The following is a 20,989-nucleotide window of genomic DNA, read 5'->3' as shown; positions in this document are numbered from 1 at the left end:
CAGGAGCTTGTCCTGTTCTCTGTAAAAAGGTCATGCCTCAGGGCAACCAAGGGAGACTAATTCCAATGGCCAGGCATGAGCCCAGACTAGAACACATCTAACTAATATGTGTCATCCAGGAATAGTTGCAGCTGCCCCAGCTCTCAGCAACTGCAAGTTCAAATTATTCTTGTATTCCACCTTTCCTCTAGTTAGGAGCACAGGGCAGCTAGCATCACAAAATTAAACAATTGTGCAAGAATAAAATCACCAGGACCATTCGATCATAAAAGCACATTAAAATCAGCAGTGACATTCCGTGCTGTAGTTTTAGCCCTGGTTCCCTGCATGCAAGCAATTGTAGTGTAGACTCAAGAACAGTTAAGTCAGCATTCTCAAACTGTGGGCCAGGGGCCACCAGTGGGCCTCAAGACCACAGTATCCTGTGGACAGATGTTACCAGCAGCTACTCTCTGCATGCACAGTGCATACACAGAAATGGTTGTTGCTTAAGGAGCGAGGCTGCAGCAATGCAGCATGCAATGTAGGAAAAAAAGAAGTGAATGGTGTGGCTGGGGGTGAGAGTGGAGGCAGAACTATGGAAGGTGGTGGTGGGGAGTACTTGCTCACAGTAGTTCAGAACTCTTTGTAGACAAGATCCCCAGTCAGACAGGGGTGGGATGATGTAATGCATGGAAGTTGTGCTGGGCTGGGATCCTGTCTACAAAAAGTCCTGCAAATGAGCATGGGATTTGTTTAAAAAAAGAAAAATGTACAAAATTACAAAAGAACCCCCAACATTTGTTTAGTTTCTATGGTGTAGAAAAATGCAGTGTATACCGTATTTTTCACTCTATAAGACGCACCAGACCACAAGACGCACCTAGTTTTTGGAGGAGGAAAACAAGGAAAAAAATATTCTGAATCTCAGAAGCCAGAACAGCAAGAGGGATCGCTGTGCAGTGAAAGCAGCAATTCCTCTTGCTGTTCTGGCTTCTGTGATAGCTGTGCAGCCTGCATTCACTCCATAAGACACACACACATTTCCCCTTACTTTTTAGGAGGGAAAAAGTGAGTCTTATAGAGCAAAAAATACGGTACATATGCCTGTGTGTATATGTTTAGTGCTTCAAAATAAAATTATTTGATTCAATATAATTTCAGTATTCCTAAATATGTATTTTATTACATGTGTGCTTCTTTTGCAGGATGATTTTACAGAAGGAAGGCCCTCGTTCACTTTTCCGGGGATTGGGTCCTAATTTGGTAGGCGTGGCTCCATCCAGGTAAAATGAACAAATGTTATCATACCTTATTTAGGATTAAGAGATGTGCAGAGTTTTCAAAGTAATCATGTTATCACACAAATAAATCTTCTAATACTTTTCTTTCTTTTGAAGCCACTGGGCAACATTCATTTCAGTGAATGATTTGTCTCCAGATTTTGCTGGGGTAGGCGATTCCTGCCATTTCCTTCCCCACCAGCCTCCAGACAATGTGTTTATCGGACCAACAACATTTTCATAAAATGAGCATGCTTTTTGAGTTGAAACATGCCCCATGGTTGTCAAATGTATTTTTTTTATATGATCAATTTTAACTTTGTGGTTTGTTCCCCCAAAGCATAAAGGCTATTACAGTGGTACCTCGGGTTAAGTAATTAATTTGTTCCGGAGGTCCGTTCTTAACCTGAAACTGTTCTTAACCTGAAGCACCACTTTAGCTAATGGGGCCTCCTGCTGCTGCTGCGCCTCCGGAGCACGATTTCTGTTCTCATCCTGAAGCAAAGTTCTTAACCCGAGGTACTATTTCTGGGTTAGCGGAGTCTGTAACCTGAAGCGTATGTAACCTGAAGTGTATGTAACCCGAGGTACCACTGTATATACCATTTTTGCCAAAGAAAGACCGGCAGAGCAATGTTAACATTGGGCTTGGAGGATCAGTGCATCAAATTTGCAAAAAAGCCCTGTGAGTTTGCACTGACCAGAAGCAGAAGTGCAGGGCAGTGCTTCCTTCCATACTGCTATGCTTGTGCTGATGGCTGAGTGACCTGAGTTCTGGGTCCATTGGAGGATCCATGGGGATTTGAATCCAAAGCCACTAGTGCTTGTCACCTGAATCTCCCCATTTCAGGGCTTGCCACTTACTATCACCAGTGATAGCTTTCCACTTGTTAGGCTGCAGCTGTGATCTCTGCCATGGTGAAGCCCATCACCCCTCTTCCTCCTCTGCTGGTGGAGGCCAGCAGAGCAGCACCTAGTTGGCATCCTACGCGCCACTTCTCCCCAGCAGTCAGCAATACAGGGCTAGGATTACACTGTGAAACTGATGTGATTTCATTTGGAGGTCAATAACAAGTCCTAGAGGTTTTCTGTTTTTTATACTGTACAAAATACACAAGTGAAACAGAAGAATAGACTTAATGCAGATAATTTGTTGCTTTGTTTCTGTAGAAGACAATAAATGTATGGAATGAGCGATGGAAAAAAATCATTAGATTGTAATGTCAAAAGTGGTGGAGGCATATGCCAAGAAACAGCTGTTCTGTGCATGAGTCACAGTGGCTGCACGCCCAGTTTTGGATGCACACTAAGACGCAGTGATCTGTTTCCTCTGAATTCACTCCAGCCACCTTTTGTACGAAATAAAGATTTGATTCTGGCAGGTCCAACTTTCAGCCCACTCTCACTTGGTTGCTGGGAAGCACTTTAGATGTCATGGATGTATTCAGACATGATAATATTATTCTAGGTAGTTTTTTTGCTTTGTGTGCAACATACTGCTTTTTCAGTACTGTATCATTTCCATTTTTGATACTGCTCTGCTTAAAGTTTCCATAATGCTAAATACTGTTTGCTTTTGTTCTGCTGTAAGCTGTTGCCACGTAGGCAAATAATTGTAGTTGTTTGGTAAGCAGAGGGAAGAAGGACCATCTGTATATCCTTAAAACAAAGTGTAGATTACAATAGTGGACTAATACAGCAGTCCCAGGCATCTTGTGTAAAAAAATCATTATGGCTGGTTTTAATGGAATTGTGTCTACAAAATAACACTGTAAAATCTTTTGTGTGTGTGTGTCTTGTTCCTCATTCAGAAATTGCAGCTGTATCTGATTCCTTCGCAACCATTCTCTTTGCTTCTTAATATTAAAACCCTGACTTTAGGGTTGGAATTCAGCCATAGTTAATTTCTGGCTGGTTTGTGCCTCATATAAATCACATTTATTGTGCAAAATAACAGACAATACAAACCACAGCAATATAAAAATGAAATAGGTTTCTGTCTTGATGATAGATCCTAGTATTGCAACCTCCACTCCTTACTAAAAGTTTCTGCTGAAACAGCATTTTTCTTTTTACCTAGCCCTTTTCCATTTCATAAATATTTGGGGGTGCTGTTGTGCACAGTATATTTTAATATTGTGGCCCATAAATTTGTGTCTGTAATATGAGTTCAGCATTGGAGCTGGAAGAGGCTTGAAGGCGAACGCTTCATTTTTCCTCACCCACCAGATGCTTTCCTTTTAAACTTGTCAATAAGAGATTATTCTGTAGAAGCCATCTTGCATTAATTTGCCAGGAAAGTGGGCAAAAGTAAGGTGCGTCACATAAGATGGGACTAGTATTCTAATAAGTTTAATGCAATAGTTTGGTGTATAGCTCCTTAAGACATAGAAAGGTGCAGGCAGCCTTGTGTATTTTGTGTCTCAGATTAGCCTCAGGAAATAACTTAACCTGTTTCTCTCTCTTTCTCATTAAAATGTGACTGTGGACTTTACCCAATTTTCATGCTAGGCTTGTCCATTTGCTAATGTATTCTCAGGCTTATGAATGAACATAGCACACTTTTTCCAGTCATCAACCATGGACAAATACTTTTTTGTTTCATTTAAACATCCACTAAGTAGCTTTAACAGCTTCTCTCTGTTTGAATAAGCTTGTTTCTTAACATGTATAGCATACACCATTGATTATGGATTCCATTTTGTTCATTGCATCACGTAAAACAACCACTTTATCAGGTCCTTGTGAAAGGCTACATGTTTGAGGAGCTAATGATGTTAACTTAATGTTCTGTTTCATGAAGACTTAGAGGCTGTTCATATAGCAACCTCTGCTGATTGTATGTGGGTTTTGTTTTGTTATAACATGCAAAATGTTACTACCATTCAAAAGTCAATGTACATCAGTTAAATTTTAGAGTATTACAGAAGTATTCCTTGGTGTGTGCTTAATTACTATTTGTACATTAAATATGTTTTAAGGGACTTCTTAGGTAATATAAAGGTAAAGGTACCCCTGCCCGTACAGGCCAGTCGTGTCCGACTCTGGGGTTGTGCGCCCATCTCACTTAAGAGGCCGGGGGCCAGCGCTGTCCGAATAGCACAAATTCGAAACAAAACTGTTAAAATAATATATATAATAAAGATTGTAGAAAATTCTCTCCTGCCCCCTTGTGGCAAGATTATCTATGTTGCAAAAAGTTGATTATATAAAAAAAATTTTGCAACAAATATATGTTTACTAAGGTAGTTTGTTATCTGCTTTAAACATTTAAAACTAAATATATATACTTGCCTATCAGGCACTTTAAAACATCTCAACAGGAAAATGAAGTGAAGCACTAGTTTTTGTGCTGGATCTGGTCCCCAGATGTTGTTGGACTACAACTCCCATCATCTCTGAGCTCTGGCCTTGCTAGCTAGGGGTGATGGGAGTTGTAGTTCAACAACATCTGGGGACCCACAGGTTGAGAAAGGGAGGGCTTGGGTGTGTTCTGTGTCAATTTTTAGTACCTTTTTTAAAAAGTGGACCACTTTTTTAAAAAACGCTGGATTTTAAAAAAATCCTAGCTCAAGTGTTAAAGAACCTTTTACTACTTAGCTCTAATTAGTTAATTAATTAAATTTGTATACTGGCCTTCATCTGAAGATCACAGGGTGGTTCACAAAATAAAAATACAAAATTGTATTCACCAGCTGTGTTAGCAAGTACACTGTGTGCTCCTACTACATGTAGCTGTTGCCTGGTCAACTTTCTTTGTCTTCAGTGACTATGGAGAGAGAAACTGTGATACTAGGTGATTCATAACACTTTTGAACATCCAAAACATTTTATTGCTTGTGTTAACTTGCAGCTGTAAGCAAGACCCCTTGTGGGTGTCTATTGTTGTGATTAGAAGAATATTTTTTTCCTATCTTGCAGCTTTAAATGTGGCTGCATTTTGCATTTGATTTTTATTTGTAATGTTCCATTTGGCAATGTAAGATAGTTTCTAAATCTCTTTTCTTTTTTGTAAATATAAAACTGTACTGAAACGACTTCATAATACAGAGGTACCTTGGTTGTCGAACTTAATCCATTCCAGGAGTCCTTTCGACTCCTGGAACCGTTCACAAACCAAGGAACGGCTTTCAATTGGCTGCAGAAGCTTCCTGAACTCAAGTGGAAGCTGCATCAGATATTTGGCTTCCAAAGAACGTTGAAAAACTGGACACTTCCGGGTTTTCAGTGTTCGGGAGCCAAAATGTATGAGTACCAGCACATTCGAGAACCAATGTATGACTGTATGGCAGCATCTCAGTACAGTGGTACCTCTGGTTACGAACGCTTCAGGTTATGAGCCCTGCTAACCCAGAAGTAGCTGCTCCTGGTTGCGAATTTTGCCCCAGGGTGCGAACGGAAATCACACGCAGCGGGAGGCCCCATTAGCGAAAGCGCACCTCAATATAAGAGTGGTTTCAGCTTAAGAACGGACCTCCGGAACGAATTAAGTTCGTAACCAGAGGTACCACTGTATTTCCCTTGCTTGGTGCTCTTGAAGGATCCAACAGAGGGTGAAACATACCAACTTGTCACAGTTCAGACCTAGCCAATTTGTAAGTCAGAACTTTTTAGGTCTGAGGGAAGGTGGTCATTGTCTTGTACTATTCTAAATGGTGTATTGTTTCCACCCCACCCACCCCTTAACAGCAGGTTCTAGTAATTCATATGATGCAGATTTAAGAGGAATTGGAAGTTCAGAGTGTGATGAGAATGAGAATCTATGCTGGGGTCTTTCTGCAGAACATCTGAAAGAACTAGCACTGCTTTCTTTTATTGCTTTCAATGGTGCATTTATATTTCAATGGAGAAAAAGACCTATCTGCTTGTCATGCACTTCCATGCAACTATCATCACAGTTACTAGTTTTACTACAAAGCTATATTACATTGATCATATTTAACTTGTTTTCCTTTCAGAGCAATATATTTTGCTGCATACTCCAATTGCAAGGAAATGCTGAATAATATATTTGAGCCAGAATCTACCAAGGTACACATGACCTCAGCTGGAGTAGCAGGTAAGGATCTGTAACTTTGTGCTTTAATTATGTGGAAAGCCTTTTAGTGTTAGCATGGCTATGGTGAATGGGGAACTGCAGAAATACAGGAAATGGTTGGTTTGGGGTATAGCGGCAGAATGGCTGGGCAGGCTATCTTCTGGTCTTAAATGCTACGTATGAAAGTTTATGGCTTGAGAATGAATAGAGAATTTATGGTATATGAACAGACTTGCTTGCTGTCATTCCAGATAGCTAAGTCATGTGGACTTAATTTCAGATTTGCTAAGCAAATTTTATATGAACTAAAGAAGCCAGCAATGAGACTTCTCCTTGCCCCTTCATTTTATTTTGAAACGCCTTCCTGTGTTAAGACAACTGCTCCGACTTTCTGTAATAATATACCAGCAGATTTTGGTCACCCTCCTATGCTTGAAATATTTAAAATTTGCTGCACTATTAGGTAATCTGGTCCCCCCCCCCCTTTTGATAAGGCAATAGAAAGCCAGTAAATATGTTTTTCCTGTTTTGGAGGTGAATAAGCCTCTTGGGGAAAGAGGGAAATAAAAATGCAATCCAGCACAATTCTTTGCAGTACTGCTGACTTCATGAGCTTTACTCCAGAGTCATTGTGCATGGTTTTACAGCCTTTGGGTGCAATGCTGTACCCTTTCCCCCAAGAGTAGCCCCACCTGAATCAGGGGGATTTACTGAATGTTTCAGTTCATGGCTTACATGTAGATTCTTTTTGTGTACTTCCTCTAGCATAACAGCCATGACGTGTTTTGTAGAGTTTTTTATTTCTGTTTCTTCAAAAGAAAAGAATGGGGCTAAAGTGGGACATAATAGTTCTTAATACTCTATGATACTTGCAGGGAATATGATAGCTTCTGCTGTGAATCTTCTCTATATAGCATACAAATATTTTTAGACATTTTTAGAGTGGCTCACAAATAGTTCTGATGAAAGAAAATTATAATGGCCCAATAATTCAACCAACCCTGTAGCACAGGGTTTCTCCCCAAGTGGGCACTGTGGCCCAAATTTTCTTTTTTTAAAACTTAAAAATGTTAGATCTAAGAAATGAATAGAAAAGAAAACTGTTCTTAAGATAATTGTCTGGCATGCTTAGAACTGTACTTCTAATATAGTTTATCTCTTTTTACACTCCACCGAAGGAATCCATGGGGAATGAAATGGGTTTGGTGGGAGAGGGATAACTGTGTTATTGGCTATTCTTTTGAAACTGCACCTCAATTAATTGCTTCAGAGGCTTTGTTAATATGAAAGACTATTCTGTTACCTGTGTTTTTTTTTCCTCCAGAGAAATTTCTAAAGAAATATTATTTCTCTTGACAAAAGAGCAGAGCAGAAGATAAGAAAATGGATTAGTAATCTTAAGATTATTTTTTTAGTTTATGCAATGTATATTGCACACAAAAGGTTATTCAGAACTAACTTAAAGGTTCCTTATCTGTTTTTCGTAAGAGATGTGCATCTTTGCCCAGTTAAATAAAGATGTGAAAATCTGATTTGTTGGCAGGTTTCATATCTACATACATGTCCAGTAATAATTTCTGTATTGGTATTTGAATTTTTGCTATTTAAACCCTGGGTTTACGAAAGTTAAATTTTGAATCTCCTGAGACACTTAGATTTTTCTGTTTATCATTTCAAGACCTGTCCATATTTTATTCTGCTTTTAAAATGCGAAGCTGCCTCTTTTGCACTTCTGTGGCTTTGATCTTACCACTTGAAATTATTTTGCTCTTGTGCTCATGAAATACTGACGGAGCATTAACATTCAGCTTTGCAGTTATGCACCTAAACCACATGGTGAAAGAATGTCCCATGCAGATTGGCTCGGAAGGTAGCTATTTTTTTCCTCTTGAACTAGCATAGCTTTAGGATTCTAGAAATCCCATAGACTCCATTTTAAAACCTCCGCTAAAGATGCATAAAATACTGATTCATAGTGTTGGCTGTGTAGCCATATAACTAATATAAAGGGCCGTTAACTTAGCTTGTGAGAAAAAATGCTAACCTTGTCACTTTTCTAATTGCTTCTTAAAACTTCCATTGAATGCACTACATTATGCTATTAACAATTGTACCCACAAGGTCTGTTTTGGCTTAAAACTCAAAGTTGCTTAAACAATTAAGAAGTATGAGGCTTTTTTCTGTCTTGGCTTCTCAAAAAAATATTTTATTGAAACCTTGTTTATAGATGTTTTTATTGCTTTCATATCACTAGCAATTGTAAATATATATACCATTTGATTTGAGTCACTTGACACCAAAACAGTCTCAAAACTACACACTCAGAATATTGCTATACTCTGTTTTGGTTGTGAACTATTTTCTAAATTAGCTTTTATTTGAAACCTTGTAGACAGTATTCCTTTTTAAATTTCTAAAAAAAACAAAACACTTTCAAAGTCTGAAATGTTTAAATTTCATGCTATTCTGTACCTAGTCTTCATTGTACTTTTACTATCTAACGAAGGAGAAGCATTTTTGTCAGACATTTTTTCACAACCCTTATTGGAGTTGCTTATCATCCTTCATTCTGGAATGTATTTGGGGTTAAGTTAGGCAAGTATACAGGGCCACTTGTATTCAGTGATAGAATTGCTGCAGAACCCAGGGGACCCTTAGCCAGCCAGACTGCCATCATGCTCCCATTCCACCCTCAATATGTTGCCTAATGAGTTCAGTCAACAAAACGCCTTATTTTTTAAGCTCCATTTGCTTTGCTGAATAGAAATAGCAAAAATAAACTGTAGTCTAAGAATGTAAAGAAAGCCTGATTGGATTTTTTCCCCCTTTGAAAACTATACTTGTACAGGGAAATTAACAGAACTCCTCAAAGATATTTAGTTGCCTCAGTTACAAAAAAAGCTAGCTCCAAAATGAGTCTATCATCTCAGTCTAAAGCTTTGCATACACTCCAGTGTGCATACAGAATGTCAGGAAGCCAGCCAGCAATAAATCACAAGGAGTACGTGACGTTAACTATTAGCAGAAACAAAGCCTGCTCAGAGGAGCCAGGTCTAATTAGCACAGCAACTCTTCCTGGTAGATCTTGTCCCTATGAGGCAGTTGTGGGGACTGAAGATCCCCACCTTTCCGTAGCTGGTTAAGTCTCCTCCTTTCACGAGTCCTTCCCAAGCAATCTGAGACTCCACCAACATGTCTGTCTCTGCTCTTCCCTCTTCATACCACTTTGGGTCCTGTGAGACCAGGGGGAAGGGAGCTTGTCACAGCAGGAGGGGAGACACCCTGGCTTCTTTGCCAGTCTGACTCATCTCTGTCCCTTGGTCTCCATCTGCTCCTGCTTCAGATTCTGGACTCCTCTCTGCTAGACTTCCTGCTCACTAAACCCTGTTACCTCTTCAGCTTCCAGCAGCACCTTCTCCTGGTCATCACTCTCTTCTCCCTCTGACCACTCATCATCGTCCCACCTGGGCTCTGAGATGCCTTCTTCCTGGTGCCTCCCACCATTCCACTGGGTCCATGACACAGAATTACATGATTCAGTTTAGTATAATATACCCTCTTGAATGTGTGGAAGCTGGGCATTTCATTCTACCTTGTCCTTTGAGGTGGTGTTGCGGTGAGGTAGTGCATTGTGAATTTCAGAGTTTCACACGTAATGGAGAGCAATGCTACTTGGGGTTAAAGAGCAGTTACACTTTCTTTTTTGATTATGTTGATACTATACACCCAGCTGTTTGATGGACAGTTGGAAGCTGTTGTGTTCTAAGGAGCATTCCTATTCCATCAACTACAACATGCTCTGTAATCTTTGATAACTTCAGGGCCTTTACTATTAAATCATTTGCTGTTTTCATAGAACCAACTCATAGACAAAGTTTAAAAAGTTGTATGGAAGATGTTTTGTCAAGTTACGGTTAGTCCTGCATTCCGTTATAGCCCATTTTGAGCCAAAGAGGGAAGATAATAGCTTAATTCAATTATATGATCTGTTCTAATTTTGCCTGTCTTCCCCTTGCTTTATACTTCCCAAAGACTCAAAATTAGCTTAATCTATAACTTCAAACATTTGTAAAATACGTACAAGTTATTCAGTTCAGGCATGTCTCAAATTTTAAATTAAACTGGTTTCAACCTGACATTAAGGCTTGTTTTTTCTGCCCATTGTGACAAGGTTAGCATTTTTATTTGACATGCGCACATACACACCCAGCACTTTGGGCTTTTAAAAATAAGTATAGGTAAGTATTTTGCAAGCTATTAAATGGTTAAACTGCTGCAGATGGCAGAAATTTCAGTACTCAGTGCATTTTGCAAAACTTTTTTTTAAAAGTACCTGTGGCCTGTACTACCTTTTTTCCTTTTTTATTGTTCTAAACTTTTTTAAAAAGTTAGATCTCACATTTACTAATTCACAAATCCTTCCATTGGGATTCAGTTTTGTCACATATGTCTGATGAGGTCACTGCTTGTTGTTATGATACAGAAAAGCCTGTGTCTATTTTAGGCATTTACTGTACATTTCTCCCGTGAAAAGAGTGAGATCGTGTCATCTCATGCTCCCCATCCGCAGGTCACTTCCTGCAGAAATATGGACTAACTTAAACCTCGTGAGTACTGAACTGAGCGTCTCTTGCAGCCTCTAGCGTAAGAACCACACCTTGGGTTTGTAACCACTCTTAAACAAACAATGTAAGGGGAATATTTTTATTTGAATTCCAGTTGTATACATTATTTTAATACATCACCCAGCTATTCCTTCCAGTGCAGCCTGGGGAAAGGTGGAAAAACAGTTTTATGGACTACTGTTGCGTGTTTAGCCAAGTTGGTGAAATTACATTCCTTATTGACAATCCGTAGGATTCCTACCTTTAATTTATATATTTCTATTTTATTTAGGCAAAGTATTTCAGAACTGCCATTAAATAATAGTACAGTTAACTGTATGTGTCACCACACTCTTTCCTTTCTATTTAAATTTTGTTGGCATATGTATTCACATGCATTTATCAATACATTATCCCTTGCAAACAAAGACAATGCAGATGCATGCCTGGGATCTTAGCTGTTTTATTTTTAAGCTTGTTTTGCTCCAAAAATCTTGAGAGAGAGAGGGCACTCCTTCTTTGGTTAGAGGTTCACTTGAATTGCTTTTAGAAATAAACAGCATACTGAAATAAGGCCTATAATTCCCCTTGCATACTAGGACTTCTGAGTAAAATATAAATATATACATAGGATTGCACTGAGCAACTTTTTGTTTTGTTTCATTTTGTTTTAATGGAGCCATATAAATGGCCTTAAATATTTTGCATTGAATTCCAGTATTTAAAGATAATAATTAACTAAAACATTATGCGTTTACACAAACTAAAGGGCTTCTTCCATTCACATAAGGGACTCTGATCCAATAGAGGCTCCTACTGGAGGATGGAGAGTGTGAGAAGGTAATTGTTGCTGATTCTCCACCCTCTAGCACCACTCCCATGCTATTTGGGTAGTCTTCTACCCTCTGGAGCAGATGTTCAGGGAAAAGAAGGAATTGGCATAAAAAAAATCACTTTCCTCTGATCATGGAAAATTTCGATCCAGCCCTATAGATATGCAGCTGGATCAAAGCTGAAGTCATATGTAGTCACTGTTCAAATGCATTTTGGCATGAGACATTCCTATGAGCAGCATTTGAACCCTTTTAAAATTTAGCCAAGTTTTAAACGTGATCTGATGGATTGATTCAACAACTGCCAAAAGAGTAATCCCTCTTTTGTAGCATGTGCATTTGTATTTGTGAACTTTCCCTCCAGGAGTTTTTTATGTCCAAGCACCTTGGTGCTTTTAAATTTGGGATTGCAGTATTATAAAGCAAAAACGGGGCACAATCTGCCCAATGCTAAAAACTCTTCTGTGTTGCATTGAGTATGTTGTTATTTCCTCGGTTGGAACAAGGGACATAAACATTGTCCAACATATGCAGTGTCTTGATTCTCTTCCTTTTTAAGCTTGTATAGGTTCCAAAGATGCTAAGTATAAGCATGTTTGCTTGCATTTATACCCAGGACTTGAAGTCTCTTCTCTGCTTCTATTCCCCTTTAGATTACCAATCAGAAATACATTAATGCTACAGACCTTTATACACTTAACCTGGAAGTTAGCCACCTTGTACTCAGTGGAGCTTGCTTCTTAGTAGACCTGTGTTTGCATGTGCTGTAAGGCAGGCAGACTATTTAGTTAACTCTCCATAAAACCATTTCATAGTGATCAATATAGGGCACAGTTCCTTTTGTGTCCTGTGTTATATCCTGTATGCATGGGCAATGTCTAAACCAATTCTCCAGGTTTGTTGATTTGTTTGAACAATATGAAACCAAAAAAACCCTCCCACCATTAATGCCCTTACGCAGTATTTCTGTGGCTAAAAGCCAAATATGATGCCTGTGTTTAGGAAGAGCAATGACTTGGGGGATGCAAACATTAAAAGGAGCTTAACATTAGCTAGGCATATTGCCATTTAGCCAAACAATATTAATTATCAGTTCTGCTTCTGTGCAAGTAATTAAAGTGTGCTTTTTGTGACATGAAGTAAGAGAAGGTTTTGTAACGTTAACTAAACCTTAAAACAGTTAAGATCCTTTGGCAGTTCTTTTTTTAACTTTTTCAGTCACTTTTGTGCAAAGTTTCCCCCCCATGTGAATACCAATAGAGATTGTCCGAGGGGGGGGGGGGGACTGGTTTGCAAACATTCCTTTTTGTGTAGTTCACTAGCAGGCTTTTCCATTCTGTTTTGAAATGTGCATGGGAGATGCACTGCACAAAGTGCTCCTGAACACTCACTTCTGCAAGAGGAGAGCAGGATTTGCATGATTAGAGGAATAGTCATTCCAGTTGAATAAATAGTAATAAATTGGGTACTTTGAGCACAACAAATTCCCAACCTCCCTTCTGCAGACATTTTACCTGATATGCAATGCATTTTATATTATAACTGTACAGTTCTCAAAAGCTGCCCTCCTGTACTGCTTTTCTATTCTTTATGGTAGTGTAGTGTAGGATATATTATTTACAAGTTGCAAAACAATCACACTATTGGCTGTTAATCCCGTTTAGATTTTGAGTAGCTGCTTTCCTTTCACAACTCATTTTTGTATGTTTGTACAAGTATTCCTGGGACCAACCAAAAATCCTTGCTTTTACTGCTAGTGGAACTCACTGGCACAATTAATACAACATCCTGCTAAATTATACTGTATAAACTATACTGTGTTGATGTACAGTAACGTGTCTCTAAGCTGTACGACATTAAGTAGTTAACGTGTTTTTATGATCTGATTTGTTTTATAAATTAAATTTGCAGAGAACATTTTAGACTCTTCTGGCATGCTTTAGTTTCACTGCAGTTTGCTTTTGTTTGGAGTGCATTTAAATTCAGTTAGCCTAGTCTCACTCTGGCTGTTTGAAAGGTGTCAAAAAGGGATTTGTATGAATAAATAGGCACAAATTGGGTTCTAGATGTACTTATGGCTAGTTACTAAGAAGAATAAAGAGGCTTTATTTTACTTTGTTGAAATCTTGCAAAAACAAATATTGGCTACGTGGACTGGAAAAAAACAATAAAATGTCAAGATGCCTACTTTTGGTTTTTAACCATTAGCATAGCACAAGTCAGTTTGTATCAACTTGTATCTTTATTCATGTTTTAGCTTTGCTGTTTTTCATTATGTTTGCAAAACTAATCTTTCTTTTTTAATATTTATTTAGGTTTCACTGCAATCACTGCAACCAATCCAATTTGGCTAATAAAGACACGATTACAACTTGATGCAAGGTACTGAACTCTTTAAAAAAATGTAAATATTGTCCCCAATGCTGTTTGATATCTATATGCAGTTGCTGGGTGTGAGGTATTATCAGTACCTCTTATGATTTCTGTAACATCTGAATCAGTATAACCTGAAAACTGTTTCAGTAGATCTGGGTTAGTTTTAGATATCATTTCAGTGTTCATATGAAAGGTGTATGTTTTCTGTAGCTTGCAAGTACACTCATGAAATGAAATAATGAAATGGGAAACTTTACAAATATGGTGTGTGGTGTCTGCATCTGGCAAAATATAATAAAGCTCTTCTGAGTGTTGAATTTCTCCCCCCTCTTTCAGGAATCGTGGAGAAAAACGGATGAGCGCTTTTGAATGTGTGCGCAGGGTTTATCAGACAGATGGAATTAAAGGCTTTTACCGAGGAATGTCTGCGAGCTATGCAGGCATATCAGAAACTGTTATTCACTTTGTTATTTATGAGAGTATTAAGCGAAGACTTTTGGAGTATAAGTCTGCTTCTGCTATGGATGAGGAAGATGAAACTGTCAAAGAAGCATCTGACTTTGTTGGCATGATGATGGCTGCAGCTACTTCGAAAACCTGTGCTACATCCATAGCCTATCCACACGGTAAGGGAGGCTTTTCTTAAGCAAATCAGCAACCAAATATATTTTTTTCCCCGGTACAAGAGATAAGTTACTTTTGTTTTGGTAAATATTTTGCTATTTTTAAAAGAAGTTTCCCATTGCCTAACCCAATACATTCATCACATTTTGCCTTTGAGAACTGTGCACAAGTTTTAGTTTATTAATACCCTTTTTTCTTTTTAGATACTGCTCTATTGTCTAATATGTTGCTTTTGAGTACTGTTTTGGCTAATAATAATAATAATAATAATAATAATAATAATAATAAAATTATTTATACCCCACTCTCCCCAGCCAAGACTGGGCTCAGGGCGGCTAACAACCAATAATAAAAACAAGTTGATTAAAATACAATTTAAAAACAAAATTAAAATACAACATTAAATTAAATTAACATTAAATTAAAACATTAAGATGCAGCCTCTTCACAGGAGGAGAAAGGAAAAAAGAAAGGGGGGGAGGGAATCAAACTGATTCTAAGCCAAAGGCCAGGCGGAACAACTCTGTCTTACAGGCCCTGCGGAAAGAAATCAGATCCCGCAGGGCCCTGGTCTCATGAGACAAGAGAGTTCCACCAGGCCGGAGCCAGTGTTGAAAAGGCCCTGGCTCTGGTTGAAGTTAATCTAACTTCCTTAGGGCCCGGGACCTCTAGGGTGTTGATATTTATGGACCTTAAGGTCCTCTGTGGGGCATACCAGGAGAGGCGGTCCCATAGGTATGAGGGTCCTACAACAGATGAAATAAGTAATGCATTGTAGAAGTAGGCAAGCGTTGTAATCCTTCCAAGATTGTGGAAAGCTGTCCTCAAGATAAAATGTTTTCTCCTTTTTTGATGCAGAGGTTGTACGAACAAGATTACGGGAAGAAGGAACAAAGTACAGGTCTTTTTTTCAGACACTGTCTTTGCTTGTGCGAGAAGAAGGCTATAACTCCCTATACCGTGGCCTAACAACGCATCTGATTAGACAGATTCCAAACACAGCTATAATGATGTCTACGTATGAAGTGGTAGTCTACTTACTGAATGGATAGCAATATTACCAGCTGTGTTCAGGAAGATGGAAGACCAAAAGCTTGCAGTGGACCATGAACTCTCAGTGTGGGTAGGTAGGAGTAAAATCTATCAAGAACATGCAGCTATGGACAAAAAGGAAGGCTGGTAGGTAGTTATGCTGCCTCATCATATGGCATCTTTTGCAATGTGATGATCTGAAGCTGCTCCTAAAGGATTGCCTTTAAACTCATATTTCAACGTTGCAATTTTCTCCTATTGTGTCAACTTTTCTGACGCTATGCAGTGAGCATCAGATACTTGGTTGTGAGCAAGGAGGGGCATAACAACATGTGTGTTCTCACTGGAAAGCGTACATCTTTTTTTCAACTCGTTTTCATTGCTGGTTTAAAATTCATTTTCTGTTACTGCACAGTAGCCAATTTGAAGGGTATGCCTGTGTACATTTAAAGCAGATTCATAAATGCTTATCTCTTGAAACTCCACTTTTGCAGTCTGAAATAAAATGAAAGACGAAGATTCACTAAGCTTCCCACTTTACTACCTCAGGGGATCTGACAGGGAACTTAGGTTTCTTACTACAGAAAAGGTGGCCTTTATTTGTCAAGGTGAAGATGGGGGACAGGCTGTTTTGTTTTGTATCGAGTTCCAGTTGCTTTAATATCAGACCCTGGGATTTCAAGTGTTGCAGTGGTATACTGTTTTAATTGCCCTGAGTATTTTCTACCGTGGAAATAGAGAAGAGCCTTAAGATCCACCTGAAATCAAATCATCCTGTCTTCAGTTTTGTACAGTTTGTGTCCATAAATCCCTTTGGAACTTAAAACACCTCTAAATGTATTAAGGATCACAGCATTGTGGAGCAAACCACCAGCAAAGAAAAATTGGCTTGGTGTGTTGGAAGGGCTTTTCACATGCTGCTTTTAAATCCTTGAAAACCAACAAACAGTATGTGATTAAACAGCAGGATATCGGGTGCTTATGCAGCATTGTGCTCGCTTTAAACAAACTTAAGTTCATCTAGGGCTTTTACCTGAACTAACCTAATACTGCAGTAACTAGAATACCAAACTCTACTAGATTTCAGTAACACATAGGGCACACTTCGGCCGGGTCCAAAATTGAGTGCTAAGATTGTGGCTTAGAATGAACCAGAGAAGATAATTGAATATCTTGGGGTTTAGGCATCACTTTTTGCTTTATTCCTTGCTTCCTCCTGAAGCACTTTGCAGAAAACCACATAAGTGGTTTTTCCCAATGTTTGCCTTGAACATCTTAATGCTTCTTATACAGCATTCCCTGCTACATTTTAAGAGCAGAAATTTGCATGATTCACATTATCTCTGAAAAGCGACATCGATAAAGCAGGCCATTCGAAATAATGCAGATAACCTGTTGGTTCTAACAATAAACACACCCTACATTTTTACCTTTTAACATATATCCTGTCATTACAGTGTAGCTGTGTTAAATGGTAATGACACTAGGGGAGAAGATTTGTAATTTAGAGCGCAACCCTGCCCAAAGTCTAGTACTTTCAGAGTGCAATCTGATGCTTTTCTCCTTGGGAATAATCCTTGTTGAGTTCAATAGGACTTCTTCCCAGTTAAGTCTTTATAGGATTGCACCCTAAAGCAGATAAATGTTGAGTGTGTTTATATCTCACTTAAAGCAATTAAACGCAAGTGCTTCCTCTTGGCAGTCCTGTACCCTAATCTTTGTAATGCTCAGCTCATGCAAAAGTTGTAAAAAAAAAAAAATACGACATTTTATTCCTTTGTGAACTGTGCAGAAACAGGCATATCATGGCTTTATTTTGCTAGGCCAAATAATGCTGGAACTGTCAAATGTGTGCACAGCCCGAACAGTAGTTTCTTTTGGTTTATGTGTCCTCTGGCCTGTGGCAGAAATGTCTCAATGTAGGCTTGCAAACCGTTGGTCTGAAGATAGTTTTCAACACTACTCCTTGCTAGAGTCACTAATGAAGAACAGTGACCTGTCAGATTTTTTCAGTAGGGAGCAAACAAGTCTACTTCTTTTCCTTAATGTTGTAAGTGATCTCATTATAGCCATTATACGCACATTACCATAAACTTGGCAAATGTAGTCATATTCCTTTAGTGATTAATATGAAAACCTATTTAAAGGAACTGTTCTTCAATAACCTCTGTTTTAAGCTAGTTTCTTCCTGCATATAAATATTTGTAGATTTTGCTGCTGACATCCATGGGTAAGAAATGGCAAATGTGCTAAAGGACAACACAAAGGCCAAAGTGTGAAATGTTAAATTGTTTAATTATAAGCCTGAGTTACTTCGGGGGGGGGGGGGCAGTTTTTCCTGTGTTTTTGGTTTTTCTAAAAGTCAACACAGGTGGATTCGGGCAGCCAAGAGCTCTCCTCATTGTGTAGTGATTGTGAGTGGAATTCCAACGGTAATAAATTGTTTAAACAAGTTTAGTGAACCATACTTGTTCTGAACAGTCAGATCTAGTTTACTATGAAATGTGACTTACCAAATCTGTCACAGGAATGGAAACCCTTTCAGAAGCTACTTCAATGACTTTGAAACTGCATGCAGTCACACAAAGGCTACTACATGAACCCACATTCTCTGCTCCTTCAAAACAGACCACTCTATCCCTATATGACCACAACTACCCCTGGGTTTAACGGAGGTGTTTTAGTGTCACAGTGGGATCTTCACTTTCAATTATTACAAGTTCATGATTTTGCCTGATAATAAGAAATGTTACCTTTCCAATTGGAAAGGTCTACATATGTTGAATGTGGGTTGTAATAAGTTTACACCCCCCCCCTCATATGTAATAAATTTATTACATATTACATTTATCGTATGTAATAAATTGGGAAATGGTTATTTAATGAACTGAACAATTTTCTCTAAACATATTTGTCATCACCACTATACTTCACTTACCCCATGAGCCTAATAGTAGCAAAATTCGAATCCGTAAGAAAGTAATTCTCTTTACTGAAGTTAGAGTCTCTAAGACAGTTGATGTTTCTTCCATTTAACCGTCTTAGAAATAACACTAGATTGCAGACTCTTGATATTAAAATCCTATCTTTTCAGCCTTCACATTTGGCTTCTAGCATTTCACAGGGTACTTCTTTAAATGCAGCTATTATTAAACCAGTTATATGTTTTTAAACTATTGATACCTCTGAACTGTTTCCCAAAAACTGTCCATAGCTTTCCTTGTATAATTAAAACAAAAGCATGGTTGAAATATTGTTAATTAACACCATTTTAATTCAAGGAGAAATTGTTCCTGTCCTAATTGTGATAGTAAAATATATCTTTGATAAAGTGGAGTTCAACCACAATGCCTTGGAAAATCAATATTTGAACTACTTCAAACACCCAATTTACACACTATATTTGAAAACTTGCTATGAGGCTGTATGTATACAGCCTTGACCAGAAGGTGGCACTATGGTACATGCCAATGCAGGAAGAATGCATCCTTGAAATAATATCTGGTGTGTCAAACTGTTTTGTGTTCTGCTCTTGAAAAATATTTGGTTGAGTGCCATACACATTGTGGGAATGAGCCATAACAGATGCTTTTAAACAAGTAAACCTGTACTTTCTAAATTTTTGTTCCTGTGTTTAAAATTCAACAGAAAACAGCATTAAACCAAGGAATAAACATGCACATTGCACAGCTAGAATTGAAAGAGAACCTTCAAAGTCAGCTTTGGTGTATAATTTTTAAAATCATTATAAATAAACTTTGTTCTTGGATATACACAAATGGTTTGAATGGTTTGAATAAAGGTTTTTGATTTACACAACAAACAAGTAACACCCATGACTAATTTGTCATTATAAGGCACCAATGCAAAATACTATTTGGCTTAAATTCTTTTTTATCAGAAAGGGATTTTCTGACAAGTGTCTTGGATTTTAATCCAGGGCTTGGAACTAGAGCCCTACTTTAGATGTGCCCAATTCATTTATTTGCTTCTTTCTTTCTTTTTGCAAGCTGTCTTGAAACTCTCCTTAGTGTGAAAAGTGGTTTGCCATATGACATTGGGAAGCTGCAACCTAAGAAACATAAAGCCAAACCTGCTTGGGCATATAGAGTTGTGTATCTTGTTTGTCTGAATCCCAGCCCAATGTTAGAATGCTCCACGCCTATACTCAAATCTCAGATGTTGAATTTGTTTGTTTGTTTTCCATTCTGTTTGTTTTTATCTTGATAGTTGTATTCTTTCTGATAGCAGTATTCTTAAAGAATGATGGAGACCCACAAATTGGAGACTCTCTTTATCAAGTTTCTTTTTACATTCTTGAAACAAGCAGAACACTGATGTGTGCCTATGTAAATGTATTACTCTCTTTTAAAAATGCTGTTCTGTTTCTGAAAAGACCTGAAGTTCTATACAATTTCAGTTTTATTTCAAAAAGTCTGCATACCCTGTATATGTGAACATACCGTGATGCCCTAGGAAACCATTGTTACTTACCAATATTCCAATATTCTGCTGCTCCTGTGGTTTGCTATAGTTCTTGCATACCATGTAGTTGGCTGTCAATGATGTGCTTTAAATACTTTTGTATTTATATCGACAACTTTTTGTTTGGACTGCTCAAAATTTCAAAAATAAAATGTGTTTATTCAAATCCATTAGCCTTGCATGAGGTTTTTTCTTTTCTTTTCCTTTTGTAATGGAATACTAGCCAAAAATAAATCCTCCATGCCCTACTTTGCTGTTTATTTGCCTTATACAGATTGCTTACTGAGTTTCAGTTGGGGGGGGATTCAGCAAAGGCTGAAACACTAAAGGGGGATTTTAGCTTAATATTTTTGTACCTCCCTTATCTGGTCATAGAGCACCCAAAGCACTTTACACCAAAATAAAATAAAATAAAATAAAACAAGTCTCTCAATACAAAAAGAATTACACATTTTAAAAGAAGACAATTTAAAAGTGGTAGTCAAAAACGTCAGTCTAAAAACAGTGACACTGAAAGTGTTGGAATAAAAGAAACATATTCAGTTTGTCTAAAAGACAGTGAAGAGGGAATTGGGTGAACTTCCATTAGGACAATATTCCAGATCAGGGCGACAAGATGGAAAGCATAAAATTTAATACAAGGTTAGTATAGGGGGGAAACCATGGTTTCAATATTTTATTTCTTTATTTTTAAATGGAATATTACAATAGGAATAGTTTGTACAATTTTGCATT

General features: G+C 38.1%; 1 protein-coding gene across 2 annotated transcripts in view; it reads left to right on the top strand.

Moving 5' to 3' along the window:
* Positions 1 to 20,420, top strand: part of SLC25A36 (solute carrier family 25 member 36) — a 41,715-nt gene extending 21,295 nt beyond the window's left edge. For both annotated transcript variants that reach the window (XM_083742171.1, XM_083742170.1), the window contains exons 3-7: positions 1,188 to 1,265; positions 6,221 to 6,321; positions 14,053 to 14,119; positions 14,450 to 14,739; positions 15,596 to 20,420. In XM_083742171.1, the coding sequence (XP_083598297.1) occupies positions 1,188 to 1,265; positions 6,221 to 6,321; positions 14,053 to 14,119; positions 14,450 to 14,739; positions 15,596 to 15,789 (730 nt within the window). In that variant the 3' untranslated portion in view covers positions 15,790 to 20,420. The remainder of the gene's footprint in view (positions 1 to 1,187; positions 1,266 to 6,220; positions 6,322 to 14,052; positions 14,120 to 14,449; positions 14,740 to 15,595) is intronic.
* The last annotated feature ends 569 nt before the right edge of the window (positions 20,421 to 20,989 follow it).

Source organism: Podarcis gaigeae, assembly GCF_964106915.1.
Source record: "Podarcis gaigeae genome assembly, chromosome: 5".
NCBI lineage: Eukaryota > Metazoa > Chordata > Lepidosauria > Squamata > Lacertidae > Podarcis > Podarcis gaigeae.
The sequence above is the reverse complement of the archived record's forward strand: the minus strand, read 5'-3'. Positions and strand labels throughout refer to the sequence as shown.